This window comes from Cebidichthys violaceus, unplaced genomic scaffold (genome assembly GCF_023349555.1).
Source record: "Cebidichthys violaceus isolate CVI_PGR_0920_01 unplaced genomic scaffold, fCebVio1.0.p SCAF_7, whole genome shotgun sequence".
Classification (NCBI taxonomy): Eukaryota; Metazoa; Chordata; class Actinopteri; order Perciformes; family Stichaeidae; genus Cebidichthys; species Cebidichthys violaceus.
The window spans coordinates 1,183,983-1,201,482 of NW_027176927.1; the positions used below are offsets into that span (position 1 = coordinate 1,183,983).

Consider the following 17,500-nt stretch of genomic DNA (forward strand, 5'->3'; position numbering starts at 1 on the left):
GTGAAGGACATGATGCCTACATGCATACAGGTCACCTGTCCCTCGCCACTGACGCTGACCTGGAATCGCTACCTCTTCTGGGTTCAGTTAAGCCTTGGCAACTGATCATTTCCTTAAAAGCCTAAAAAAAGGCGTCTCTCTCTACGGACCGCCGAGGCATGCAGGATTGATTAGTGGCACACTCTGTCCAGGCACAAGTATGTCACCTCTCCAGGGAGGGACGGGCCAGTAAACAACCACAGAATTGGTCTTGGTGCCTGAGGAAAATCAGCAGTAATAGGTTTTCACAGAAAACTAGAATACGGACAGCGGGGGTTAGAGAGAAGGTTCTGGTTTGTGTGACGTGAGCTCGAGCTCCTTCATTTGGCAGAACGACTTAAAAACAAAGTTTGGTTGTGAGGCGCGAGGTGTGCAGGGCGAGACGTGGGGCAAAAGGTGAAAAAGACAGGTGTGTGCTGGAGTTCGTAAAAACAACAGGAAGGCATTTGTATTTGGTTCGCCCCACTTACCAACTCGGTCAGCAGTTGGAGCTGCAGCAGTGGCTGTGACACACGGCTGATGGAGGCAATTAAGGTTTAAAATCCTTTTCAAAGCGCCCGATTTCGGCAGTTTGCTTCTAAACTTGCCCTCCTTCTCGAAGTCACAACCCACAGTCAAATCTTAACCTACAGACATGATCCGAACACACACACATATCTTTAGACTGAGCACTTTCTGAGGATCTCATTATCTCCAATGTCCGTCACAAATCGGCGTCCGTAAAAGAAAAAATATGCGCCTTATATTCCAAAACCTCAGTATCGAAGTAATGCAGTGATACTTGTCCGTATATAAGTGGGTTCATTGCAAACAGGAACTGCTAATTGATATATTAAGGCATACTTTTAATGGTTTCAGTCTGCCAAAATGTGAACAAATCTGGGCTAAAAAGAAGTTGTAGCCCAGAGATAACGGGACAGTGTTGGGGAGGCGCTGTTGTCTTGATCGTGTCTCAGGGGTGAACCCACAGTGGTGGACATTTAAAAATCTCCTGGATCAGCCAGTAAAACTTAGCTGCTGCCCAGTTTGGTAGCTGTGCTTCTGCTCCGGCAACATTTTAACACACGTTGCAGAGTGAGTGTGCCGGCGTCTCTTTTTGGTCGAGCGTCAGCGTCCAAATAACTAGCTTCAACCCAATTAGGGGTTAGAGAAAATCCAGCGTGATTGTATGTCATTTACACAGTAGGAAAAGTCTAAATTGAGCCACACCGAGGAGGTCTAATGTCAAAGCCCAGAAATGTGAACTCCGATGACTCACAGCATGACAGGCAGGACATAAACATAGACACGGGAAGCTGGGCGAAGACAGTGTCGTGAACTCCATCTCACCTATCCAAACATCATTGCCAAACCAGGAGAGGTTCTTCTGAGAGCTGTCATAGTAACCGATCTTCTTGTAACTGCCTCCTAGACGATTGAGACAGAAAGAAAAGCAAAAAAATTTATAGTGAGCGAGTGAAATAAAAGCACAAAAGTCAGAGAGAAAGAAAGTTGAATTAGTGACGCTTGTGTAATTAATTACCTTCCCTGGTGGGTTTGCTTTCTATTCATAAAACCACTTTCTAACTATTTCTCCATCATTCCTGTGCTTTCATATTAAATGGTAAAGAAAAGGCACACAATGAACGGATAAAAGGAATGAGGGATGAAAAGGTGCATAAAGAAGGGCAAACAAAGAAGCACCAAGGGGAGAAAGAAGAAGAAAATGAAGGAGAAAAAAAAAAAGGAGCTTATGTGGCAGTCTTGACCAGGAATACTGATGAGGTCCCACAGTGAGTCAGGGATGCAAGTCAGGTCGTCTCATTGTGGATGTCAAATTACCTCGACACCACAACAGGAAATATGAGACAGAGTGTGAGGGGAAAGAGGCAGGATTATAAATCCTCATCCTTTAGGACGCCAAAGGGAACAGAGGTAGAAAATAATCCCCAACCTTATCCTGTGTGGGGAAACTCATTAAGTCACTGGTGACAAATAGGATGCCATTTCCAGAAACGGCTTAAAACGGAGGCTTGTGCCCAATTAGAGCGAAGCCTTGAGTCAACACATTCCTGCATCAAGCCCATTCGCGTGTGCAATTATAGGATATCGAGACCAATCGGCAGTGAATCCCGCAAACAATCCCCTCCCAAAAAAAGAGGCTTTGCTCTGAAATGAGCTGAAAGCAACAATCGATACACGAGGAACACAGTCGGCTGGGATATTATTTTTTTTTTCTTCTTATGATAGAGTGGCATTTACTGTTAACTGCCGTACAACATCTGTGGGAGGCCAGTGTGGGAGTGTTTTTACCTTGCAGTTGCTCGATAAGAGTCATTGCCATCCTGGATCCCTGGGCGTCAAACACCACTTGGCCCTGAGACACAGACGGGAGGAAGTGTTGTTGTTTTTGTTTTTTTACTGCAAATGATTAAAGGACTACTTTGACATTTTGACAAATACATTTATTTGCTTTCTAACCAAGAGTTAAATGAGAAGCTTAATACCGATCTCATTTGTGAATGAGAAATATGAAGCTAAGATATTTATCTCCAAATAAAGACGTTTAAATAACCTGGATAAGCTTTGATCACGCTTATCTTGACCCATCGTTGATCCCAAATGTCATCATAATTAACAGTAATGATGGATAACACGACAAAATAAGCCCCAATTTGCCTTCATCACGTTACTTATTTTCAATTTACACTCAGTTGCCACTTTATGTACAATCTAATGCAACCAAACAGCTCAGACATAACCTCTACCTTTAAAAAGTCTATAATGTTCAGTTCTTGTTGAAACTGTAAGAGGGGTATCAATTCAACGATATGCTTATTGTTGAGATTGTTCTGTTGTTTGCAGTAGTCTTGAACTGGACTGCGTTATATTGCGAGAAACCCATGTTAGTCCTTTTTTGAGGAGGGCAGGGGATCGTCACATCGTCTGAAAGCTGGGAACCGGAAGATGAAGTGAGGTGCAGCTCAGCACGTTTTTCTAGTAATAAATCAGAATTAATTAAAATAAATTGTGAAAGTTTATACGGGCTTAAAAAAACAATAGGATGGAGGTATTTCATGGCCATTCACGTATGGCTCACGTATGGCTCATAAGGGCGACTGTGGCTCGGGAGGAAGAGCGGGTCGTCCACTAATCGGAAGATCACCGGTTCGGTCCAACATCAGTGTATGAATGTGAATGAGTGGATGTTGAAGTGTGGCGTAATGTGCATTGAGCGTTCGGAAGACTAGAAAGTCCATTTACCATAAGTTTTTACAGCAATTTTGGGGGTTGATATCATTCGTCACACCAATTTAGTGCAACATTTTTCCACTGGAGATTAATGAACATTATCAAAAATCATTCCAAAACACAAAGACCTTGAGGACCATCATGGAACAACTCATGCTGGGATTGGATGGCGAGCACTTCTGTTCTGGAAACTGCTCAGAAAAACCAAAATTGTGAATAAACCCAGGAAAGTCATAGATCCTCTGAACGCCGGCGTCCTCGAGGAGTTTACGAGGTTAAACTATGAAGGTAGATTTGTGTCTTTATTACGCAAACAAAATCTTTGCTTTCAAAACGAAAAGCTACGGTTTCAAAACCAAAAGCTACGGTTTCAAAACCAAAAGCTACGGTTTCAAAACCAAAACCAAAGCCAAAACGTAAAGCTACGAGTTGAGTTTGGACGTAGTGGGCGGGGCATACGCTGCTGAATGAGCCAGGAGTTTCTATTGGTGGGTTCGACTTGGATCCCGGCATCTACTTCCACTGTAGAGGTTACTGTGATGAGCGGCATGGAGGTTGATGGAAGTTGACATTATATTGCTCTGTTAGCACTTCACTTTGTTTTCATGTTGTTAGTGTCGTAGAGTCTCTTTTTTTAAAGAACGACATGAGGTGTTGTTGACATGAAGCTTCACTTTCTGCGTGCATGTAACGTAAGTCGAACCCACCAATAGAAACTCCTGGCTCATTCAGCAGCGTATGCCCCGCCCACTACGTCCAAACTCAACTCGTAGCTTTACGTTTTGGTTTTGGTTTTGAAACCGTAGCTTTTGGTTTTGAAACCGTAGCTTTTGGTTTTGCAACCAAAAATGATAGTTTCATAAGCAAAACTAACAAATAATTTATTCTCAGTTTATATATTTTCACTTACAAACTTGATTTTTGATTGCAGTGCGAGAAATTTGCTTTCAAAACATATTTTTTTGTTTGCGTAATAAAGACACAAATCTACCTTCATATTAAACGAACACCTCTCTCAAAGATTTAACAAAAACTGAACATTATAAGCTTCATAAAGGCCCAATATGTGGCAGAGCTGTTTTACAGGCGTGACTAACAAGGTGTCCAGGGAGAGTGTGTGAACAGTTAGTCGTTACTTTACTAAACTAAATTCAATCATTCTTATTTTCCTTGCAGAAATACAGGACACTCAGATCCTTGTATCGTCCACCAGGACTACTTCTAAACACTGCATATTCATGTGTCATGAACATCAATGGGAGCATAAACACTTGCTTTTTATTTTCTGTACTTCTTTTTTTCCACGTACCGAAACACCTTCAAAGGAGCTCGTGTTGAGGGCCCTGTAGATCTCAGAGGTGATGTCATGGTTGTTGTAATTGAAATCCTCCAGTCGTCGGCCCTTGGCCTTCAGCGGCGCCACGGTCTTATTGAGGGCAAGGGCCAGAGCCCACACTGCATCGTAGGCTAGCGGGGCCTCCTGAAACCCGCCGGTGTCCTCGGGGTTCTTCCCACCCAGACGAGACATCAAGGCGGCGATAAACTCCTGCGATGTCTAATAGACACAGGATAGAAAAGATATCAAAGAGGACTCCTTCTGAAGAAATGCAAAGCTGCAGAACTTAATAATATTAGACATTAATAAGTCTATTACTCAAAGGCAAAGGAGGAGAAGACGGGGGAAGGAAAGGTTTGATCTCCTGGAGGATTTAAGAGGTAAGTCCTGAACAAACAATTATCCGCTAAGAGTCTGGGTTATTTTATAAGAGAGATTTTCTTTAGAGTTAAGATTTTAAACCAAGTTTTTAAGAGCTTTAAAGTGAACACAAACAAATGTTACAACATTGTTAACCGCCATGATGGAATCGAGGCTGAGGGACTACGAATGAACCGCGGCAGAGCTTTACATCTAATGTAGCGACGTATCGATCTTCTCATCAGCGAAAAACACATCTTTCCCAAAATGTTGAACAATTTCCGAAAAAAAAAAAGCTGCACTGACTTAAGGGAGATAAAGACATTTGTCTACATGTTTGTTACATACAGAGGTAGTTTATTGTAATATTACAGATGCTCCTTTTGGAAATTAGCCAAAGCAGAAGTGCTGTTTTTCATATTGGCTCTTGTTTATTACTTTCTTCCTTTTAACTCATTTAATACAAGTATAATTTGCCGAAATCTGGATGCAGCTGGGAATTAGGAAGTTAAAGAGTAAAAACAAATGTAGGATTTTGAGATGTGGCCCCAGAGCAACTCTGACTGATCCTGTAGCATCTCTGTTGCTTTAAGAATTTGTTTTAAATAGAAGCGATTTTCAACTTGAATCCAATATGTTCCTTTTCTCAATTGAGGCGTTTTAGTAATGAAACACCAATAAACATGATCTCCCTCTGAAAGTGAGGCGACATGTGCGGCGGGAGATTATTGCTGCCAACCATCAAGGTGTCCCTGTGGATTCTCTGAGGCCAGTCAGGGCCCACACACCCCCAATTCAGTCTTGTCAAATTCATCTCATTGAAATTCCACCTTGGCATTTGGCATTTAAATCTGCCACTACCTACTGAAAACTAGCTGACAATGTGCTCCTGCAGACCCTGCAGTACTGGCACACCAGCTTCATCTGAACGCTCTATCGAGAAGAAATATGCCAATCTCAAACTTGAAAATTGAATTTGAATAGATTGACTATGAGCAAGAGTTGAGGCTGTAATTCTTATCACCCATTGAGCAGCACGTCAACAGCTCAATCAGCAGGTAGCGGCAGGTGCTCTATGAATATAAACAACAGCTGCTGATGAAGTGTGAGAGAGGGAAGGAGGGGCACGGGGGGGGTGGGGGTGGGGGGGGGATGGTGGTGGAAAAGGTGGGGATGAGGAAATGAGAAGGAGAAGGGAAAGGTGGGTAAACAGGAAGAATGAAAGGATGATCCACCACAGACCAGCAGAGTCAGAGAAGGTCGAACAATGGGAGAGACTTAGAGAGGAAGAGACAGTTTAAGAGGATTAGAGAAGGTGAACAGAGGAGAGAGCGACGGGCGAAATAGAAACGGAGAACGACTGCTACCTGAGAGGCAAAATCATAAAAGGAAGACGCTCAGAAAGAGTGTGGCAGTATCGAACATCTATTTTCTACATCAGAGCTTTATGAAACGCAATATTGATTCAGGTCACACACAGTTCAATCAAACTATGACATCACTGTTCTAACGACACACACAAAAAAAACTAATCTCGTGGGAATCGATCCATTTTAGATGGATGGCGGCGGAAGACGTTTGTTAGGGATACGGATAAGAAGAGCTGAATAGCTAGAGAGAGTAATGGTGATCACAATGGATGAAAAGAGAAGAGAGCTCAAACTACATCAACAGAAAATCCAAGAAGGAAGATATCACAGAGTTTAAGTGACTGACAAGCCATCGCTAGAATAAAGTAGTGCAGGGACATTAGAGAAAATAGAAAGTAGCAATGATATCATATTTTACTGTGTTTTAGGGCTTATTATTTATTTTTAATTCAGCAAAAAAAATAAAAACATCTAGGAATTTGTCACTGTTTATTTTGATTATCAGACACACTAGAGGCCCTATCTTTAGGGTGTCGCAGCGCAACTTGTCGTCGCTTCATTTCAGACCGACGCAGATGTCATTTTCACACCAAAGCTCCCGACACGTCGTTTAAGTAGCGAATGTACGCGCACCAATCTGTGCGCCCCGTGGACGTGTTGGTCTCGAAATGAGGTGTGGTCAGACGCATAACAGCGCTTCCCTCCTCAGTTGAGTCGGTTGTCGGTGCATGTGCTCATACGCAGTCAAATTGAATTACTGACGGGACTTTTTGATTGGCAGACGGCAGAGGGTCCACCGGCCAAGGACCACACACACCTGTCCACCCCCTCCCTCCACAATACATCACGACAACATTAATTCAGCATCCCCCGTCAACGGACAGAGACAAACACTAAACAGATTGCCCTCTTAATCAGTAACTCCAGATATTATATATTATTATACTATTTGCTGGTGTTAACTTAATTTTTACTGCAGAGAGAACTGCTCAATTGTCCAAATTGCTGAATCCGGCATTTAAACAGCAATGCAAGGGAATGGGAAATGACACGTTGGTTTGATTTATGTTACGCCCTAAACAACCTATGATCAATTAAGAGACTAAATACAAACCCCCTTTGCCCCTTGCGCACTACTTTGCACTCAGCTAATGCGCCGTTTAACTAGCAAAAGTGTAGCTGGACACGACCTAAATGAGCATTTTGCTTTGTTTTGTAGATCATTCAAATAGGGCCCTGAGAGTTAGAGGCTTGACAGCAGAGAATCGACACGCTAACATGCTCACAATAATAATGATAAGAGTTTTGCAGGTATTGCCAAGAAATTTGCAATACTTCGTAGACTCTGGTTCATAATCAGCATCACATTTGCGATTCGTCATCATTTCTTTGTCACCTTTTGGGTGCATGGAGACATGAAATACAGGTGATAATTAGTGTAAACCAACGTGTTTCTTTAGTGAGAATCTGGTATTTTTCCATTAAAATCAGTTAATGGAGTTTACTAATGCGTTTGGGCGTTGTAGGCACAGCACTTCATGATGGATTTACAGACGTCTGTGCAATGTTTTCCTTCCTTTTATTACTTCTCGTATGTAATTATTTGGATTCCCTGATTGCTTTCTGTATTGACTCATCAATACGATCCCCAATTTCTGTGATATGTTGTATTTGCAGCTTCCCAGGTATTTGCACATTGGGAAATAGCATCGGGAACTCCATAGCCCATGTGTACTTGTATGACAGAGCACTATTTGATGTCGTTATATACGCTCATTAAACAATTGCATTGGGCCAAAGAGCCTTAAGAAGATGTTTGAAGTTGTTGATGTTGCAATTCCTTTCCACGGATTAACATAATTTAATATGATTATTACAGTAGAGGGAGAGATAATAGCGTTTTTTGTGTGTTCGCACCATGTTGGAGACGCCGCGGACCGTCTCGGGGTTCAGCATGACGATCTCGGTGGTCACGTGTCCCTCCACGGCCTCCGTCATGTTCTCCACTGTACAGTTGATAGCTGGGTCTTTGATCTTGTACCAGTTGTCTGCGTACCAGCCTATCAGGAACCACACGACCTTCTTCCCGTAGAGCTTCTCCTTGAACACCTGCAGCAGAAGGAAGGAGGAAGGCAGACGTGGAGGATGGATGAAGGGAGGGAGAGAATGATAAATAAGCATGAGGAGAATTATTCCCAGAGATGTGTTGAGCATGTTGTATCACTGCCAAACAAGGATATCCATTCAGACATTCCACCAGCTCATTACAGAGCTCAATTTCTGCTAATAGCCAAGTCAGGTTTAGTCTATTGGGATCCATTGAGCGAGAAAAGGAACTAACCTCACAAAACACCTTCCTGGCTTCGGTCTCATAAAAGAGCCCCACAATGATCCTTGCATCTTGGCGCTGCGTCAAAAACATGAAAACAAAACATTGCTTAGTTTCATCAGGAGCAACAATATAGCTTCACTATAGCACAGCTTGATGTGGCAGCGCAGCGGGCCAAAGTTCCCGCTGCTTGGCAGGACGGCACGTACTGCTGTTCGGGAGCTGCTAATTAGCATGGCGCATTAATTTCCTCTATCAAATCGCCTCTATGCTAATGGTATCGTGTGCAGCTGTGAGTCGGAGGAGGAAGGAGGAGGGGGAAGAAAGACGACCAGCAGCTGAGGTGAATTTTTAATCAAAGCACCTTGAGGTTCTTGACAGCGACAGCCGGGTCGGTGAGGAAACTCTGGCGAACGCTGATCTCGATGCCTGCCTCCTTCGTCCTTTGCTCCAGATCGTCTAGAGTCTGCGAGATGAAAGGGAAGGACGGAGGGAGACAGACAGGGAGAGGGGGGAGGGGGGAGAGAGGGGGAGGTTAGCTGAACCGAGACAGAGAGAGGTGCCGGGTTGAGATTGTAGAGAAAGACAAAAGGAAAGCATAAACTCTGAAGAGACAGAGAGAAAATCTGAAGCGTATATGAGAAATGTCAAGAGAGGGATAGACGGTGTGTTCGATAAACAATAGATTTTTTAGACAAAACACGAGTTGAAAGCAGAAAAGAAGAATGGGTGAAGGTAGAGGAAAGAACGGGGGAGCGCGATCATTAACCTCCATTACAGGAACCAGTGTCATGGTATCGACCTCCCTGCCTGCTAAAGATATATGGCCTGATCAATATCGATCACAACCAATACTCCAACAAATTACTTCAAAAATCCTCAATCAATCGCCTGGAGAGATTGAAGAAATATTGCATGGCCTGAGAACACAACAGCTCTCATAAACAAACCTACGGAGGCAGACAGGCAATAAGGAAACCCGACACTTTACCAGAAATGATGGAGCAAGGAAGTAAGGACGAGTGATAAAAAAAAAAAACCAAGTGAAGAAGATTAAAGACAGAGTTGGAGATAAAACGAAGGCGTAAAATTGAAGGTGAGATGGAGAGATTAAAGGTACTGACTGAGGTGAAGACTTCGGTGGTCTGCTGGATGGTGGCGATGCGGGTCCACTTCCACTTCTGGAAGAGCCGCACCCTGGTGGGGTTGTGAAGGGTGGCAGACGGGTGGGTGCGGAAAAAGGTGGGGAAGCGCTGGCGGTTGGACAGGGCCGGCGAGCTGGAGCCATAGGACAGCTGGGAAACATAAGGAAATAAAAGAAGAGGTAAAAAATAAGGCAGGAATGATAGAGACGTTTAGGGGGGGGAAATATACTTGTGACGGTCCATGAGTAGTAGAACAGACTTCAATCAAAATGTATTCAAATCTGGACTCTCTTGTTCCTCCCCTGTACACAGTGTTCTTTGATGGCGACTGGTTCAAACAGCGAACAACAGAGAGGAAAGCCAGCAAAAAGACTGAGAACCAGAGAGACAATCCCCGCTCCCATTTTCTCATTTTCATCCACACCCGATCCCTCCTTTTAGCTTCCCTCAGGCTTATCAGGTGTGCAGATAAACACTTTAATTTCAACAACAAAAATAAAACACTGCGTGCAGGATTTACCATGCATACGTTGCCGTGAAATTGTGATGACACATTCTGCGATTACAAACCCGAACAAACAAAAAAAAAAGGATCTAATTATTGTTGCACAAGTGATCATCTGCTTCTTTCTTTTGGACCCATAAAATTTTAATTTCAGGCACAAATCCCACAAGACGCAGACTGCTTCGATGTGTGTCCAAAACAGCAGGGATGAGGTGGATTGGTGGAAAATCCAGACAGAAACAGGGAGAAACCGAGAGTTGCTCTAACGATTAGTTTCACAGTGACTAATAAACTGATAAAATCCTTGATGGGTCTCCTTTACAACGAGGAGCGTGGAGTTACATGACAGATACAGACAGCGTAGCGTTCCTCCCCAGCACCATTACCTACTCAACCCTGGGAAGTTAACCAATGGGAGCGAGGGGGTTTGATGTTAGATGACAAATGTCATGTACAATGGGGACTCCCCACAATAACAAATCTAGGACGTGACAGCTGATCTGAAAGATGTTGAGAAACCAGCAGCTTCGCTGGGTGACACATGCTCAGAAATAAACATGTACATGTACTCACATGTACATGAGCACAAGCAGACTGTGTGACGGGAGTTCATTGACAGAAAAACATATTTTCTTTAATGAAATTAATAATAAAATAATTTGTTTCCATAACCCATTAAGCAAAAGTCAACTCTTTTTTGGCAAAGGCAAAAAACACCTTAAGCAAGCTTGAATACTTTTTACTTCCGTATTTTCTAATGCGATGCCATTAAAATTGGTTTCTGAAAACACAGCTACTGAGGGCCACTACAGGGCAGATGTGGAACAGCAGGAATTTGACATGACACGAGATGTTTATGACTGAAAAAACAGGGGAAAAGAACAACAATGTGTAAAAACAAAAGTAGCCATTGTGACAACTGTCTAACGTCTGACGTGTTCATTCATTACCATGAAGACAGCCATTGTTTTTAATTTTGTGTCAATCTCACACACACACACACACACACACACACCGTCCTCCCGTGAATACTCACTCGAGCACCAACGTTGCATTAATCCAATGGATTCTTGTTTGTGAGTCTTCAGTCATGCTAACAGCATGTAAATGCTAATGGCAGCATGCTAACATGCTTAGAATGACACTGCTGATGTTTGGCAGTTAATATTTACCAGGTTCACCATCTTGGTTTAGCATGCCAACGTTAGCTAATTTGTGACAAACACAAAGTACAGCTGAGGCTGATGGGAATGGCATTAGCTTTGAGTGTCTGTACACAGTTTTAAGCCAATACTAAAAAGTTAGAGGAAAGGTGCTAGAGGTAACGTCAGGGCATCACCTGAGCATAGCTAAAACCATAGGCTGTATAAAAATGGACGTTGTTTCTATGACGTCACCTGTAGATTTCTACAGAGCCTTTGTGAAGCTTAAAGTGTGGCTCCGGCCGTCGCCATCTTGGCAGTGACGACACAGCCTAACTCTACAAATGGGCAAATAGGTGGATCGTCGGTGGACCTAAAGCGGGCCTGGGTGACGCAGCAGAGCAGACTGCTAGAAGCTAGCAACCCGGTGCGACCACCTGTCACTCAAAACAGCCACGTCCTTAATTAGGTCTAACTTTCAGCCTTTATAAATTCTAAACGGGGGATTTTTATAAAAATGCACCCCCCCCCCCCCCCCAATTGTTTTCATGAACGGGGAAAAAAGCTGTAGAAACCAAAACAGTTTTTTTTGTACCAGGCTTTAAACATGCTTATTTCTGCTGTTACGTTGGGCATGTTAGGTTGCTGCTTGGCTAATAAACAGTAGAGTGTCTGTATCCTGAGTCAGAGATGAAATGATGACAGTCCACAATGTCAAACACAATCGTCATTTGACATTACAAAAGAAAAAAGAAATCTCACTGGCTAATATCTCGAACCAAATATAAGAAATAAAAAACTAACATGGCTGTACGACTTTTTGTAACAGACCCATTTTATAGTTTGTCCAATCTGGTTTTGGCAAGGGTTACAGTAGCACCACGCCGGTAGAATTTAATCATTTAACTGTCAAAAGCCAGAAATCCCCAAACAAGGAGCTGCACCTTTCCCCTGTGTTAACACTCAAATAAACCTCCACCAGACACAAAAACAGTGACAAAACTAAAAAATGGAGCAAAAAGCAGAAAGCTCTGGCAGAAATAGACCGATGTAGCAGCAGTCAGCAACAGACAGGCAAAGTTCCACATTGAAAGCTTCCCAAAAACCACAAACAATATTTCTTGATTCTCAGTTCCTCAGTTTTCCGGGAGCCTTGTAGTAGCAGATCAATGCCTGTCTAAGGCTTACAGTGCTTCTAGAAAGGGAGATGGGGGTTCAAATTAACACTGTGCCAAGAGGAGCCGATCGAGAGCCCCTTCTTGATCAGCGTCCAGAAACGGAGGTTGCTTTTGCCTCCCCCGGCGAGCTGATGAGGCTGTTTGACATGCGAGGAGGCTTCTGCAGGCAGGGAGCATACAGAAATAATTGAGTGTGGCGGTTAGGAGGTTGTGCCAGTGGTGGCGTGTAGTAAAGAGAGACAGATCCCTTTGTGTGCGGGGAGAATCGACTGCTCGAGCTGAGGGAGCGAGGCGGAAATGGAGAGTGGGAGAGAAAGACGGTATGTGACGGAGAGGAGGAAGGAAGGAAGGAAGGAAGGAAAAAAGGGGGCTGAAATAGAGCATGCCAGCTCCAGGGAGCAACGACAGACAGAGAAAAGAGGAATGTAAAGAGTCAAAGATGTGGAAAGAGTTTTTAATGATGAGGAAAGAAAGGGTGAGAAAGAGAGGGGGACCAGAAACGAGAAAGAAGGGGCAGATGCCAAACACTAGAACTGATTGTTCTCGATGACTAATCTCTTGATGAAACTTCAATTACAGGACAAAGCTAATAAGCGGAGCACTGTGAGTGACAGAGAAGGCAGATCAAGAGGAGACGGAGAATGAGATAAACAAAATAAACTAACTGATGAAAGCATAAAAAGTGTTTCTGAAAAACAACAGCCGCAGAAGACAGCATGAGATCCCTCACTGATTCAGAGATCTGGGATGCACTTGTGCTTGTTATAAATGTATTATGATGCAGAATGTGATGTCAAACAATACGTTTCGTCCGTCGCCGTCAATGCAGTATTGCGAAACCGCCGGATAAAGTGTTGCGTTAAGTGCCGCTAATTAAAGGCGGCGTGTGAGCTATTTGAAAATCAATAAACAACTACAGCATTGATTTGGGGAACTTAGTATAATTACCACAAGTACAAAAGATTACCATTTAGATAAATGTCAGCTTCCAATAGCTTCCAGTCATTTTTACATCGCTCGCGAGAGGGAGTCACGAACAGAGCTAAAGATTTCAGTGTCACTTTCAAAGCTTTCTTATCAGCTCATATCCCTCCCTGTGCCGTCTGTAATGAAAAAGACCGTCACAGACAGAGACATGGGACGAAAGGTCTTCTTCGCTGCTTGTTTGGCATCTCTCCCTTGTTCCCTGCGGAGGATCAGTGCCGTTACTTAAGACGTTTTTGGACCAAAGGGTCTGAATTGTAAATGGCATTTATACAGAGCCACCACGCAGGGTAGTTTTGTTTTTTACGTGTTCAGGTTTTGAGATGTATGCCTCTAAGATTTTCAGCCTCCACCGAAAATAACGTGGCGGTGAATCCACAGACGCTGCTGTGAAATAGTCTCTATGTGAAAACTGTTGACAGTGTGCTCTGTCTCCTCTGAGGAACAGGGACACTGGAAAGAGATGCTGAATTTTTAAATGTCATGTCTCCATGATGGAAACCCCATAAACAAAATTCGGGGTGTGGCAGCTGAAATCTCAGCGTCTGAAAACCACTTAACCAAAACATAAGTGGATACTTCCAGAGGTAAGAGAAGATATAGCCCCCCCACTGGCACCATTCAGAGCACGCATATTAGAAGTTTATGTTTGCAATGTACCCACGTATGTACAAACAACTACCGCTGGATTACTTTGAAATGCAAAGGATTTAAGGACCATCTTTATCCTATGATTTCCAAGCATATTCATTGATGTTTATCCACAACGGATATTGGAGGCTAAATAAATGATATATCCTCTGGAAGTGTAAGTCATGTCTAAAAATATGCGTGTCATGTCTGTGTGTTCGGATCCGACTGAGTAATGATGAAGAAGAGGTACAAATGTTGACGCCAGCTGCAGCTCACGTCTCGCATCTCTCCGTGCGAAACCCCCGCCTTCAACAATTTAAAAATACTCTGGGTTAAAAAGGAGCGTGAACTTGGGCATGAACAGTAAAGAGACACCCACCACTATGAGGTTCCACATGCGAGCAGCTTCGGCCACCAGCGTGGAGACGCCGCTGCAGCCGGGCATCAGGACGATCTTGATGGGCTCGGTGTACAGAAGGTCATACAGCAACTTGGTGGCTTCTCCGGGGTCACACTGGAAGGACAAAATGACAAAGTGTTTAATGGATGGACGGATGAACGGATCAATAATAAGGATGAGAAATTACTTGAGGTGATTGAAAGAGAGAGAGAGAGGGGAAAAGGGGAATGAATCAGAGCGGGGGAAATGGGACAGATAAGGGTGAGGGAGACAGATGAAATGGGAGCAGAGGGTGAGGAACAAATAAGGAATGGAGCGAGGGGGATGGAGGCGACAGTAAACAGAAACAGGAAGAAGAAAACAGAAGATAAAGTAAATGGAAATGACATAGAACTAAAAGGCCAATGCAAACGTGAAGAGAAAAGGCAAGTAATACAAGGACGAGTGAGGGAAATGTAAAAGAACAAAACAGGCGAGGTCAAGATGAAGTAGAGGGAAAGAAATGGCACAAAAGTAGCAGAGATCACCAAACACGCAGATGCAAATGTGAAGGGAGAAGACAAGCTGGAGTAAGGAAAGCGAAAGAGTTCACGTCCACACAGCCAGCATGCATCACCGACGCACAACACGCTGTCCACAGATCAAGACATAAAAACAGAAAGACAGGCCGAAACCGAACAAAAGGGAGCCCGACGACCACAACAGCAGCCATCACAAGTCATTACGACCCTCCAATGAAGTCATTTACAGCATGTCTGGGTGGCGAGAGTGCAGCTGGAATGATCCATCACTGCTCTGTCAGCCAGATTACCGACAGGCCGTCACCGCCGCGCTGCTCATCAGAGTCACTGATAAACTGGCCTGACACATCCAATGATTCACCGTGGAAGAGGAGATGTGGCTCGCAAACACAAACAGGCGCGCATGCACAGTTTCCAAAAAAAAAATACACTCCAGATGAGTGTCACAAACAATCGAACCGCGGCGGATGATGGCGCCGACCAATATGGCTCCTAATTGGGGGGTTCGTATCGCCGGCTGAATTGTCTCTCTGAGGCGGCCCTCTGCTCTCTCTGAAGAGGTAATCACCACTCAAGAACCACGGAATATGCGGAATAGCCGGGCTTCTTATTGATTGATGTGTTTTCCATTAACTCTAGATTGGGTGGAATTATAGTGGTGTCATGTCGTCGCAGAGAAAGTCAGGATGTTGTCGTGCACTTAGATAATTCAATCTGAACCCAATTAAAGTCTCGGTATGGTTTTCTCCGTTGGTCCAAATCCATGTTGGGTATTCTGCTTAAATTACTTTTATTTCTTGGACCTCTAGTTTGTTGAAACTGTGCATGTCGTCAAGGTGATCACTGTAGACGGTAGGAAAGGTCACAGCATCTGTAAAGTGTCCTGCATCGGCGCAGAGTCAGCGGGAGATTCAGCCCCCCCCCCCCCCCCCCCCCCCCGCAGTGGAATAACACTGTGAGGTGACCGGATGGGGAGAAAAGGGCATAGCGGGGTTGTAACTGTGAGCTTAACCTGCGTCCACACTTCATACTTTGTTTATGTGCTGACACTCCGCTCAGTGATTTCTTAAAGCTTCTGAACCGCTTGCATTCAATAACTTTTGAAATAATGCCGTTGCAGCCACCTACACCTTACAGCTATAATTTGCGCTGCAGGGTTCAGCCTGGGTGGACTTAGGGCTGCATGATATGGCCAAAATCTTCTATCACTATATATATATCTATATATATCTATATATATATATATATATATAGATATATATATCTATATATATATATATATATATATATATCTATATATATATATATATAGATATATATATCTATATATATATATATCTATATATATATATATATATAGATATATATATCTATATATATAGATATATCTATATAGATATATATCTATATAGATATATCTATATAGATATATATATCTATATATATATATACAGATATATCTATATAGATATATATATAGAGATATATATCTATATATATATCTATATAGATATATCTATATAGATATATATATCTATATATATATATATACAGATATATCTATATAGATATATATATAGAGATATATATCTATATATATATCTATATAGATATATATCTATATAGATATATATCTATATAGATATATATATATATATAGATATATATATATATCAAGATACAGCATGTTTTCTTGGTAATATACTCAATAGTTAGAATTAAATACTTAACAAATTAAATTAACTTTTTCCCATTTTTTTTCCCATTTTATTAAGAACTTTAGTACAAAATAAAGAGTTTTAGAACATTGTCAGACTCACGATGGACAGAATAAAAAAAAAAAGATGGAAATCGAAGGACCAGAGATATCATCTATTTTTATTCCATGCATTCTTCTTCCAACCAACATTCATCTTGACTGCCGACAGTTCGTTCAGAGATTGAGGCGTGTTGTGCTAGCAGTGGCTAATGTAGCCTCAGGCCTCAAGCAGAGAGCAGGAGAGGGTTACAGGAGTAAGCTCGCTTATCTCTTACTCAACCCTGAACCCTAGATTTTGATGTGAAGGAGCTTTGGAGGAAGCTTGTAAGTATACCTTGACGTTTGGATATTTTGTTATGTATTTCCAAGGTAAAGAATGAACCTCTACTCTACATTTGTTTAACTTAGTTTAGTGTATTTGGCAAAATGTATTCAATTTGGTCAGCTGGACAGAAATTAGATTATGCAGCCAGAGAAGTTTGAGGATTTTCTATGAATATCACCGTAATGACAAAATGTTTAACCCTTGAGCACCCACCCACGGGACACCAGCCTGAAGAAAGACTTT

General features: G+C 42.7%; 1 protein-coding gene across 1 annotated transcript in view; it reads right to left on the bottom strand.

Moving 5' to 3' along the window:
- gabbr1a (gamma-aminobutyric acid (GABA) B receptor, 1a) overlaps positions 1 to 17,500 on the bottom strand; it is a 65,534-nt gene that overhangs the window by 22,395 nt on the left and 25,639 nt on the right. Inside the window, exons 8-15 of the mRNA XM_068735131.1 lie at positions 14,632 to 14,766; positions 9,790 to 9,960; positions 9,030 to 9,131; positions 8,678 to 8,743; positions 8,254 to 8,445; positions 4,580 to 4,825; positions 2,332 to 2,395; positions 1,369 to 1,446 (exon numbers count right to left, since the gene is read on the bottom strand). Coding sequence (XP_068591232.1) covers positions 1,369 to 1,446; positions 2,332 to 2,395; positions 4,580 to 4,825; positions 8,254 to 8,445; positions 8,678 to 8,743; positions 9,030 to 9,131; positions 9,790 to 9,960; positions 14,632 to 14,766 — 1,054 coding nt within the window. The remainder of the gene's footprint in view (positions 1 to 1,368; positions 1,447 to 2,331; positions 2,396 to 4,579; positions 4,826 to 8,253; positions 8,446 to 8,677; positions 8,744 to 9,029; positions 9,132 to 9,789; positions 9,961 to 14,631; positions 14,767 to 17,500) is intronic.